Genomic DNA, 12916 nt, shown 5'->3' on the forward strand with positions numbered 1-12916 from the left:
TTTTTTAAATGTACTAATTGCTCTGTTCGTATGCTAGAGAAGACAAGGTCAAAGAAATGTGCCTTGCTCATAGAGTGGAAGGTGGTTAGGTTTGTGATGGTCCTTAATCTCTGGGAGAGTTCATTCCACAGCTTGGATTGGTCCCTGAGAAAACTCTGTCTTCTGCATGGATGAGCTTTGCTCTTATTGTTGAGAGTTCCATTGTGCCTAGGACTTTAGGATGATCTTTGAAGATAAGGACTGATATCTTGAACCTGATTCAGTATTCTGTGGGAAACCAGTGTAGAGAGCAGAGGATAGGGGTGATGTGCTTGTTGTAGCCCATATTGTTGTGGCGATGTGCTGCAGCATTGTGTACTAGTTTGAGTTTCCTAAGCAGTGAAGGCTTCATGCCCAGGTATTTTGCATTGCTATAGTCTAGAGGAAAGGTGATGAAGGTCATCATCCTCAAGGATGGGACAGGGCCTCCAAGCCAACCAGATATGGTAGATAGCATTACTCATATACGCTGCTATGTGAGAGCTTAGAATCAATGAGGAATGCAAAAGTGATCTTAGACTACAAACTGAACTGACCTATGGTGGGTGTGAAACAATCACCAAAGGAGACAAAGAACTCTTCAAAGAACTTTCCTCTTCTCATCTGCCTCATCACTGTCTTGTTGAAGTTCACCTTCAGCTAGATGTTCTTCATCCATGTGCTGATCTTGTCCAAGCCCTGGGCCACCTTTGCAGTAGCAGTGTGGTCATATGTGGTCAGGGGCGGCTCTAGGAATTTCGCCACCCCAAGCACAGCAGCACGCCGCAGGGGGTGCTCTGGCGGTCGCTGGTCCCGTGGCTCCGCTGGACCTCCTGCAGACGTGCCTGCGGAGGGTCCGCTGGTCCCTCAGCTCCGGTGGAGCATCTGCAGGCACGCCTGCGGGAGGTCCACCGGAGCCGCGGGACCAGCGGACCCTCCGCAGGCACGCCTGCAGGAGGTCCACCGGAGCCGCCTGCTGCCCTCCCGGCGACAGGCAGAGCGCCCCCCGCGGCATGCCGCCCCAAGCACGCGCTTGGCACGCTGGGGTCTGGAGCCGGCCCTGTATGTGGTGAAGGATAGGTAGAGCTGTTTGTCATCTGCATATTGCTGGCACTTGAGTCCATGTCATCTGACCAATTCACCTAATGGCTGCATGTAGATGTTGAAAAGGATTGGAGAGAGACTTGATTTTTGTGGGACTCCACAAGTCAGGGTCTAGTAGTGGAGGTGCAGTTTTCCATCACTACTTATTGAGCATTTCCTACTAGGAAGGCTACTAACCAATTAAGTCATTACTCTAGATCTGTCACCTCTGTCAGATGAGACAGCAGAAGCTCATGGTCAACAGTGTCAAATGCTGCGGAGAGGTCCAGGAGGATGAGAATTGGACATTAGGAAAAACTTCCTAACTGTCAGGGTAGTTAAGCACTGGAATGAGTTGCCTAGGGAGGTTGTGGAATTTCTGTCATTGAAGGTTTTTAAGAACAGGTTGGACAAACACCTGTCAAGGCTAGTTATTATATATTCCTGCCTTGAGTGCAGGGGACTGGACTAGATGCCCTATTGAGGACCCTTCCAGTCCTACACTTCTATGATTTTTCTATCTATTGATAGGAGAAGACCATACATCAGTGCCACTAAAGCAGTTTCAGTTCCATGTCCTGTCCTGAATCCAGATTGTGCTGGGTCTATGATGTTGGCTTTAGCCAAAGCTGACTACAAGCTCATCTAACTAGCTTCCCTATGAGCTTGCTCAGGAATGGGAGGTTCAACACTGAGCAGTAGTTATCTAAAACCAGTGTATCCAGGGAGGGTTTCTCCAGTGTTGGTTGGACTATTGCATGTTTGAAAGAGGAAGGGAAGCTTCCTATTCTGAATGACGTGTTGGCTGTTTTGGTCAGGAGTGGTGCTAGTTGCTCATGACTCTTTCACAAGTCCAGAAAGGGTATGTGTCAGATTCACAAGTCTTGGGATAGGATGCCCATAGGGTGTCCAGAACTTTTTGATGATTGAATGTATTGAACTCCAGAAATGCAGGGGGCCTGTTGGTTGGCAGCTGCAAGTGAAGCAGATCTGTGTCATCTGACGAGGCTTCCAGAATGTGTGATTGTTTCAGCCAAATATGTGTTATTTCTTCACAGTGCTTGGTGCTCAGTTCTGATGCATGTTGTAAGCATTCAGAATTGATGAAGTGGTCTCCCACTCTGGATAGCTCCTTGGGAGTGGAATTTGGTAGCTTTAATGGATGCTATGGATAAGAAGGTTTTCCTGGCCTGTAATTCAGCCTCATAAAGGCTATGAAAACTTTGTTATGTTTGATCCTGCCTGTATCAGCCTCTGTTTTTCACCCTTCAGCACTCAACTTTCTAACCCCTCTCTCTTCATCCAGTGCAGGGTGTCATAAAACCCAGAAAATCTGTGTGTGTGATGGGAAGGAAGGAGGCATCTGGAGGCCACTTTGTCGATGGTTGAGGCCAGGGTAGTACGATAATTATTCACCAGATCCCTGATTCTTCATGATATGGGTGAAGACTGGTGCTGGAACACTTTTTATAGTGAGAGTGCTGAAAGCCATTGAACAAAATCATAAATTTGGTACATGATGGAAGCTGTGCATTTGGTTGCTATTATTAGTTAAAGCTGCTGCTGTATCCCCAGCACCCCCTGGTGGAGTGCTGCTGTATTTTAGCGGGCTTTGGAATTTGTTGGAATCCATCAGTGTTTGTGGTCAAATCACGATCATTGGTCTTTTTTGTTACCTGGGACTTGGAAGGTCTCTGACCACTGCCTAAATGAAGTGATGGTCTATCCAAGACAGTGGCTGGGTTGTGATGGCCTCAGTCTTGATATCTAGGCTGAAGATCAGGCCCAGGATGTGACTGGCTGCGTGGAATGGACCTTCGATGACCTGTCAAAGTTCTAGAGAGGCAAGTGAGGCAATGAGTTTTGGGAGTTCGGGAGCAGGATTATAGGGGTTTAGCAGATTCTATTCTGTGCAGGTTCTTATATTGCCCTCATCACAGTAGTATCAGAGTGCCTTCCAGTGCTGCATTAAGTGGTTTGACTACCTTCTGCCACATGTGACTTGCTCTCTCTCACATATTTTCTCCATCAGGTGAACTGCGTGTACTCTGTAGTGTGTTGTTTAGGTAGGGTTTGGGGGTTGTTTTTTTTAAGTGTATGCGTTGCTCTCTTTATGTTAGAGAAGATGGGTTGAAGAAATGTGCTTTGCATTTGGAATAGAAGGTGGTGAGGTTTATGATGGTTCTTGGCTCCTGTGGGAGTTCGTTCCACAGTCCTGGAACAATCCTCAAGAAAATCCTGTCTCCTGCACAGATGAGCTTTCTCCTTATTGTAAAGAGTTCCCGTGGGCCAGAGGAGTGGAGTTGTCAACTCTGGCCTTCATCCCTGAGCGGTAAGTGATCTTTCAGATACACTGGACCCAAGCCAATGAGCTCCTTGAAGAAAATGACTGAGACTTTGAACTTGACTTGATACTGACACAAGTAGATGATAAACCATTCCTGCTAGCTCCTTTCTCAGTCACTGTGGACATCATTACAGTTCTCTTTGTCACTCAGGGCCCTAACCTGTACATCATTTTTGACTCGGACCTCTCTGTAGCTCCTCACATCCAGGCTATGTCTAAGTCTTATAGATTCTTGCTGCATACTGCCTGTAAGACACTGCTTTTCCTATCCATCCACACAGCTGAAACTTTTGCCCAGGCTCTCGTCACCTCACATCTTGGTTACTGCATCATCCTTCTGTCTCTCTTTGACAAATGTACTTTTGCCCCAATCATATCTATTCAGAATGCTGCTCAAAGATCACTTTGCTAGCCCATCACTTTGACCGTGTCACCCCTCTCTTTGTGTCTCTCTACTGGCTCCCTCTTCTCCATCATATCAAGCACTTGTTTTCACTTTCAAGGCCCTTCATGTCCTCTCCCCACCCTACCTATTATCTCTCGTGTGGTATTGAAAGGTCATCTCATGCCTCTGATCAGCCCTGATGTCAGCCTCCATCACCCGTATGTTAAATTTTCAAACAAGTTCTCTTGTGCTTACTTCCATGCTGCCCCTCATTCCTGGGAGGTGCTCCCTGGAACCATCCACAAAGTGAACTCATTAGCCTCCTTCAAAACCCTCCGTAACACTTTCCTTTGCTGTGAGATCTATACAAACTTGAGTGCTAAGGAGGCCAAGGTCTGTGAACTACACACAAAGTCTGTGAATTTACACCCAGAGCTGAATCCACCACCCGCTGAAGTCAATATTCATCTTCAGGCAAAAATAAAGGGTTGTTTTCTTTGTTTTTGTTTTGGTCAGCTCAGCGGTTGTGCTGAAATGAACACATTTGACTCTGCATACGTACACGTGAGTGCTAGTCACTGGTGTGTGCCTATTCTGAGAGGAAAAAATGGGAAAATACAGTGCACATGGGAAAGGGAAGGATGCTCCAGAGCAGCAGGAAAGGTATAGGTACGTGAATATTGTGACAATCTTTCAGAAACTGTATCGGTGCTTATGATTTTGAATTAAATGTAATGTCCCATGTAGTTTGCTGTGTTGTGAAGACAGCAAACCTTACCTTTAGCTCATGCTAAAGTGGTTGGGGCAAATTTTTATCTCAGTTACACTGGAGTGAACCTGGAATAACTGAGGCCTTGGTTCCATTGTGAATTTGGATCACATATTTTTCACTTGAGTGTTTTGCACTGACTGCAGCACAAATGATTCAGTGAGCCCCACCAGCCACCTTCAATTTGGTTGGCCTTGGATCCACACTGCGGCTGCCCTAAGCCAATTCAGGTGTAGCAAGTTGTCCTCTTTGATGACCTCTCTCAAGTTAAAGGGGAACACTCCAACCCTTTAAAGGGGAGACTGGTGCTCTGGTAGATGTGTGCACTCTAATGCCACAGAACCCCAAGAGGTGGGGCGGGGGGGAAAGTAGGCAAAGTGACAACTGTTGCAACTGACAACTCATCATTGGTGAAACAAAGATTCATCCGTGCTGCCACTCAATTGATTCAGTCTGCAGCAACTGGGACTCTCTTGTTGTTTACCCTATACAGTCCCAGGGCACTTGCTGTATTTATTTGCCCTCCCAACAATTGATTGTAGCACTTTTTGTATCTGAACACAAGACCATTTGTACTGATTGAAGGGGACAATTTACTGTTTGAATTTCTCCAGTGTGGACAAGTTCTGAGAGTAGACTATGGCCCATATTGTGGTGGAGGTGTCATTAGTTTTAAAACCTCATTTTAGGATGTTAATGAAATCCTGCCAGAAATACTGATTGTACAATCCAGCATTCAGATGTTAATAAGTCTTTGCATATGTAAGTCAAACTCTTGTGATTGGCTCAGAGGAACAGTTGGGAAGCCAATTTCCTTGTTTGTTAGGCCTTGTCCACATGGGGAAATTGACTGGCATAGCTATTGTTGAGTGAATTATTTCCAAAGTAGAATGATGCTTATTCTGGAATAAAAATACTTTTATTTGGGAATAGAGGGTCCACACAGGAGAGTTATTCTTTTATAGCTGTATTATTTCAGAATAGCTATGCTGGTCAGTTTGTAGGTTAGGCCTTTGAAAGCAAGTTCTTTATGAATAAACACTATAGTAACGACACCCTAGATTAAGGATTAAATGCCCTATCTGGAAGAGAAAAAGTTTAGCTACTAATGTGTCCAAGGCCCAGCTATTCTGTTAGTGTGTGCAAATGTGATTTTTCATAGCACAGTCAGTTGTGGGCACACTGAATTGAGGCCATCTTGAGACTTGGTGAAAAATGGGTCCTAATGCCTAGATCCCTGAACGGTGCTCTGATATCACAGGGTGATGCAGTGCTAGAAACCTATAAGGTGCCCAGATATCACAGTGGGGTACAGTATAAGTATCTAGATAAAGCACATTCAAGCAGCTACATGCTGCCAGGGTTGGTGTTATGTAAGGCTCAGTTTTGGCTCAACTTGGGTCAGTGGTGCACTGCTGCCAACAGATGCTCAACAGCCATCAGTGCACTCAGGAAGTCTGAAGATGAGGCAGCATTGACTTGACTGTAAATGTTGCGCCTGGCTGTAAATGTTGTCAGAGGCTGAGACTATGGATCCTCCCAGCTCATACCTTCATCCATCCAAGAAGCACCCAATAGCCTGTAATACATTCCCTGGCATAACTTGTTGCTATTAAATTAGACCAAGGTTTCTTCATTCTAAGAGGAGAGGAAAACCATTTTAAAGACCAGTTTTCAGGGGATAACGGTGATGCTGGTAGTCATGCAATGTATCCTTCCACTATGAACAATAGTTACTAGTAGAAGAATCAGAGCAAACCATAAGTAGAAAGGCCCTTTTCTGTCCTATTTTGAATATATTTAATGTTGTGTTATTTTATGCTGATGAAACTTGTGTTTGGTTTCTCTGCAGATCAAAACCTCTCCCAACTGCCTGTTCTCTGTGAGAGTCATACGAGCCAGGAACATTGCCTCGAAAGACTTCTGTGAGTTGTGTTCTTCCGTCAGTACTCCCCAGGGTTCACTGACTGTGAGCAATATATTTGAGAAGCAAATGCAGTATAATTAAAAAGGTTGCACCTCGATTATTATTGGGGAGTGGGGGGAGGCATCAAACACCTGAAGTACCTGCAGATGTGAGGACATAGTCTTTCAGGGAGTTAGTGGGACAGAAGACTCCCAACTGTGTGTCCTTTTGATTGTCCTTGCAGTCAGTCATTGCAGTCTGTTAATCTGCTTGGGATAGTTTGTTTATGGTTTTCACATGTGGATAAATCAACTCATAGACTGGAGTTTCACCAGCCAATCTGTATGAAATGCAAATGTTCCACATGCTTTAAAAAGATGATATAAGGTACCACACACACTCAGAATCTCTAGAGTGTCTCAGGGCAAGATAGAGAATTTTGGGCAGCCTAAACCCCTATGTGTTCTGGGGTCTCTGCAGTCTCCAGATTCTCAGCCACACACAATTATATTGATTCTCCCTTGATAAGAAAAGCAATCTGCTGGGCCAGTCCTAAATATGTGCTGAGTATGCAGCCAAAATGACAGACCTGACACTATGTATCTTTGAGTGGCCTTTTGTGTCTTGGAGTTTTTCAGATAGAATGTTACAACCAAGCCCCTGAGCAAAAAGGCAATTGAGTGAGCTTCCAGAATTATTCAAGTAAGTGTGTGTGGTTAATAAGAATATCTGGATGCATAATAATAATAATAATAAAGATTAAAAAATAGCCTAGAGCTTCTGAAGGGAAATAAGTGGCCCTTGTGCTCCAGGGCATAAGCTAACCTCTTATGAGGCTAGAAAGATACTTTCTGTGTGGGCAGGTTATTTAGTAACTGGGCACTGTAGGGTTTTTTGTACCTTCTTCTGAAGCATCAGGTATAGTCAGTGTCAGAGACAGATACTGGATGGAGCGCAGCTCTGTGGTATCATCCATCCATCCCTCTCCCCTTCTCTAGAATAGACAATTTCTCTTTTCTCCCCAAAGCCTGCTAGGTAATGTCATTCATGTCTGCTTCTAAGACTGAAAAAAGTTTTAAGTATTTGATATAAAATACTGGCATGTCATTTCTTTTTCTTTTGGAGTTACTGCATCTGATTGCTACGTGAGCCTGTGGCTGCCAACAGCTTCAAATAAAAAGGTCAAGACCAAAACCATCAAGAAAACTGATGACCCTGTCTGGAATGAGACCTTTTACTTCAGGATCCAGAATGAGGTCAAGGTAGTTAAGACAATGAGAATTCATCCTTATGAAGAGTCCAGAGGCTTCACTTTAAATTCTGCTGATCAAACATACTAGACAAATTAAGGAAATGCTCTTGAGACCGAATTCCAAAGAGCTGATTGTGCAGAGTAAAACAGAGATTAGGTGATTTATTTGAGACAGTCTTGGTTATGGAGAAGCTGAAGTAATTGGTCCTTGAATTGGGTGACAGCAAAGGCTGTCCAGAGAGGTACCATTTTTCCCATCACAGGATACAATAGATGATTGAAAAGATACTGTCTGAATCATTATGCATCAGTTTCTTGGAATTTAGTTAATGACTGAGTTCCACATTGCTAGGCTCATGAAGGAATGCACTGCCTCCTTTGTTCTTCTCTTCTCTCAGATGAAAGATAATGTAACAAAGATTACCTAATTTTTTGTCTCTTTTAACTAGGGTATAGAATTCTTACACATCTTCCCTTCTGCTTCCAGAATATCCTAGAATTGACAGTCTATGATGATGATTTACTCACCAAAGATGACCCACAATTCACTGTTATGTTTGATGTTGCTAAAGTCAGGCCTGGAGAGGTAGCCTATGAGATATTCTCTTCGAAATCAGAGGTAAGAACTGAAATTTTAGGAGAGCTGAGCAGGATGTTCCCGTCTCATCTGCTTCTCATACTGACCTGGCTTTGGCTTTACATGAGCTGATACCCCTGTCCTGTTTCATTAAATGTTTTTTAGCAATGGCAGCAAAAATCTCTTATCATAGACTCAGAAAACAAACATGTATTCTCTGTTATGCCACCATCTTTGTGAGAAGCTAAAAAATGTTGACAACTTGTTATCATTTAGGTCTGTCCAAAGTGCTATTTATCTTATGTGGTCCAAATCAATAGCTTTCTACCCTTTGACTTAATTTTACTCTCCCCATGCTCAGATGCTTCCCTAAAAATGTGAAAAATTGGTGAAAAAACCTGAGGAAAACTCATACATTTCCTAAATGACACAATTATTTCAGGGGGAGAGGGGTTCGTTTTGTCAGGTTCTGTGGATTTCCTTTCATTTGAGTCTCATTTTCATTGGCCAGCAGTAAAGGGAAGCATAATTTGATAACATCCCTGATAATCCATCAAGGGTCTGGTTGAAGAGATTTGTCCAGAAAGTAAAGCTAGGATAGTTCTGGTCTGAATGGGTTAATACCACAGATGCGTATTTTTCCTTTTTCTTTTCAGAAACAGGAGTCTCTGGAAGTGGAATTCAAGATGGAGCAAATGTGAGTAAAAAGTCCAAAGTTGTAGGCCCATGAGTGGTATGTGTAGACTGGCAAGGTGCTAACAATAAATTCACAACAAGGATCAACATAAATGTAATACTGGAAATGTATCTTCCTCCTCCTCCATTTCTTTTAAAAAAAGAGGAGAGTTGAGATTACAGTTTTACTGCTTAACTTCGTTTTATTTTTACCTCTTTATCCCAACACACGTTGACTCCATTTATCTGTTTTGTACACCGATTGCAGGCATTTCCAGTGGGCAGGGGTCTGTTCTCAGTCCAGTGCTTTTCAGTATTTTTATGAATGATCTAGGTGAAAACATAAAATTATTGCTGATAAGATTTGCAGAGGACACACAAATAGGTTGAATGGTAAATAACATTGGGATAAGTCAGTTTACGGAAACCAATTTGCATTGCATGGTAAGGTGGATGCTGTTGAACAAGATGTATTTTAATACAGCCAGATGCAAGGTCTAGAGTAAAGAATGTAGGTCACACTTACAAGATGAGAGAGGGCATCCTGGATTGCAGTGACACTGAAAAAGATTTAGGAGTAATGGTAGATAACTACCATGAGCTCCCAGTGTGATGTTGTAGCTAAGAGGGCAGATGAGGTATTTGGATGTATAAAATAAGAAGAATATCAAGTAGGGAGGTGGTGGTATGCATTAGTGAGACCATTGGTGGAATAGTGCGTCCAGTTCTGGTGACCACATTGCAAAGAGAATGTTGAAAAATTGGAAATGGTTTAGAAAACAGCTACAAGAATGATTAGAAAAGAATGGAATGAAAAAGAATGGAAAACATGCCTTATGATAAGAGACTTTCAGAACTATTTAGCTTAATCTATGAGAAGGGTAAGAGGTGACATAAGCATCTTCTGCAAGTACCTACATAGGGAAGAGATCTCTGATATATATGGCTCTTTAATTTAGCAGAAAAAATCATAAAGAGAAAGCTGAAGTGAGACAAATTCAGACTAGAAACAAGACACATTTTTTTGACAATGAGAGTAACTGACCATTGGAACAATTTCTCCATCATGCAGTCTTTAAATTCAGATTGTATGTTTTCCCCAAAGATATGCTATAACTCAAACAGAAGTTATAGGCTTGCTGCAGGAATCATTAGGTGAAATTCTATGATCTTTTGTTATGTAGGAGGTCAGACTAGATCATTATAATGATCCCTTCTGGCCTAAAAATCTATGTATCTATGAAAACTCTTATGCCTGTGCTTACTTTACTGTGAAATCAGAGTGTCTGACATTTCCTTCCCCAGACCTAAAGAAGAACTCCATGTAGCCAAAAGCTTGTGTGTGTCACCAACAGAAGTTGGTCCAATAAAAGATATTATCTCACCCACCTTGTCTCTCTCAAATCCTGGGACCAACACAGCAAAGTTACTTTATTACAACTGCCATGAGTAGTCCCATTGATTTCAGTGGTCTCACTGACTTTACTACTGAGTGTAGGCTCATTGATTTACTCACAGTAATAAACAACCACATGCGTAAGTGTTCGCAGGATCGAGGCCTTAGACTGTAAGCTCTCTGGGGCAAAGATTATCTTTTATTAATGCTTGTCTGTATAGTGCCTAGAACAATGGGATCCTGATCCTCGTTCAGGATTCCTAGATGACCATGATATAAATAATCTGGAGGAGTCAGACAGGATATTTCCTCCCACTTTAAAGCATTGCATAATTTGTATTTATAGTGGTTTTTGCTTTCCTCTCATGGATCACGTGCTGGCTTCCACTACAGTTAATCACAAATCAGGTTGATCTGAGGCAAAGACATTTGTGGCTTCCATAGCACTTGGTTTCAAGTGGGGATGGTTCACTATAGCCCATCTGACCCTAGGCCTGAGTGCCACAGGAGAACACGAGAACCCTGGGGTGGGCTCCATCTGCTCCCATGAGGTTGGAGTGAACCTGTGTGGTGCATTGAGCGTAGGTCATTAGGCTGCCAACTGGTGAGATATGGCAGAACAGTTGAGGCAACCAGTCCAATGCCAAAGCTGCTCAGATGAATGCCTCTCCCATCATATCATGCTACAGGCAGGATATGAATCTAGATGGATCAGGACCAATGTTCCCTGTAAGCTGCACACACGTGGAGCCGTGTGGTAATCTTGTATATGTTGCACAGGTCAGAAACCATACAACTCATGTCTTCTCTGTGTGGCCCCAGCAGGGATGTGGTACGGCCCCTTAAGAACCTGCTCCGCTCACCCCCAGCACAGGGTGTGTGCAGTCCCACCTCCCCACTGCAGAGTGGTGGAAGTGCTCCTGGTCTCCATGCTCCCCTGGCCGGAAGGAGGTGGTGGTGCTGGGATGCCCCTTGTGCAGGAGCTCAGTGAGGGACCTGGGTGGGCTCTGTGGTGCCAGCTCAGGGCAGTGGCAGCTCCGGAGGTGAAGCCTGATGCAGCCAAGGCATTGTCCCCCGTTCTCCTTGCCTGGCAGTTGGTTTCCAGTGCTGCAGTGGTTTCTGCTGTTGAGAGGCAACAGGGGAGGGAGTTGTGGCCAGGCCCCTTCCTGGGATAGCCCAGCTGTGGGGGGGGGAGGGGGAGGCTCAGAACCTCGGCCTGGGACAGGTGCAGTCTGACACATCCCATATCCTGCACAGGCCCCTGGCTGGGCTACTGCTGCTGCAGAGTGGATGGCTGCAGGGACTAGTTTGTGATACTGGAGAGTAGCCACCCTGGGGCAATGTCCCCTGCACAGCCCCCTCCCCCACCACATATGTGCACACACACCTCTACATCCCTCTATTGCATGCACACACAATCACCTTACACATCCCTACACCCCCGGTGCACACACAATGACCTCATCTGTCTTTCTGTCTCTCACACACTCACACATACCCCTTGCACACTTCTCCTCACACCCTGCACACAATCCTCACTTAAATAAAAATGTAAGCTTGCCCAAGGACAAAAATGTGCTCAATATAGTCTGTAGCTCCTGTCGTATACATACACTGAATAAATAAAAAAAAGTAGAGGGAACATTGACCAGGGCACCAGTCTAGGTGGTCTGCTCTGTTATGGACTGTCTTTATCCCAAGAGGAAGTTTTAACCTTCAGTTGTTAGTTTTTGTGTTAGGTTTTTTTGTTTTGTTTTTTGTTTTGGTTTCTCAATGTGATAGCAGCTATGTATCTCTATTGTCTAACTTTGTAAAGTTTTGCTTAATCTGCTTAGTGAGTGCCCATATTTCTGTTCCATATGTTAGGGCTCTCAGAATACATTAGTGTTTTGCATTCATTTTTAAACGGGGAAGCCATTTGTTCTTAACTGTACACTGACAAGTGCTCATTTAAAAACATTTCTTCAACTCAATAAAATTGGTTTGATTTTTTTTTGGTTCTGTTTTTTCAGTCCTGGTCCTCCTGAGAAGCTCATTACAAACGGTGTCCTAGTAGTAAGTTTAAGTTTGACTTTTCCTTTGTTCCTGCCCTATGTGTTTTCCCTTCATTTGTTTCTTTTCCTTGTGCCTGAAAATCCTTTTTTGTACTTTATACAGAGGAAATAAGTCAAAATGATAGGTAGTAGCATGGGTTTAAAAGAAAGAAAGAAATGAAGTAGGGATTCACGTCTGGTGTGTTTTCAGCATTGCATTCTCCATGCACAAATAAATATTCCAAAACATGTATGAAATCCTGGCAAGTTGATGGGAAAACTATCATTGACTTAAATGAGTTTAGGATTTTGTTCCATATGTGGTTTGTAAAGGCAGCAGTGACCCAGATCAGCAGGGTTTCCGAGACAGTGATTCTTTCTAGATCTGCTAGAAAGTATTCACCATGAGAGTCTTTATTCTGTTTACTTTGGGTCATGTGTAGCATCACAAGGGTAGGGAGGGTGCAAATATTTT

General features: G+C 43.6%; 1 protein-coding gene across 1 annotated transcript in view; it reads left to right on the forward strand.

The window, feature by feature from the left end:
- The first annotated feature begins 431 nt into the window (after positions 1–431).
- PLA2G4B (phospholipase A2 group IVB) overlaps positions 432–12916 on the forward strand; it is a 33606-nt gene continuing 21121 nt past the window's right edge. Inside the window, 8 exon segments of the mRNA XM_039534379.1 lie at positions 432–485; positions 3222–3433; positions 5836–5911; positions 6455–6527; positions 7634–7770; positions 8248–8379; positions 8994–9034; positions 12421–12463. Of these exon segments, the coding sequence (XP_039390313.1) occupies positions 432–485; positions 3222–3433; positions 5836–5911; positions 6455–6527; positions 7634–7770; positions 8248–8379; positions 8994–9034; positions 12421–12463 (768 nt within the window).

The sequence above is a fragment of the Mauremys reevesii genome, linkage group 4 (genome assembly GCF_016161935.1).
Source record: "Mauremys reevesii isolate NIE-2019 linkage group 4, ASM1616193v1, whole genome shotgun sequence".
NCBI lineage: Eukaryota > Metazoa > Chordata > Testudines > Geoemydidae > Mauremys > Mauremys reevesii.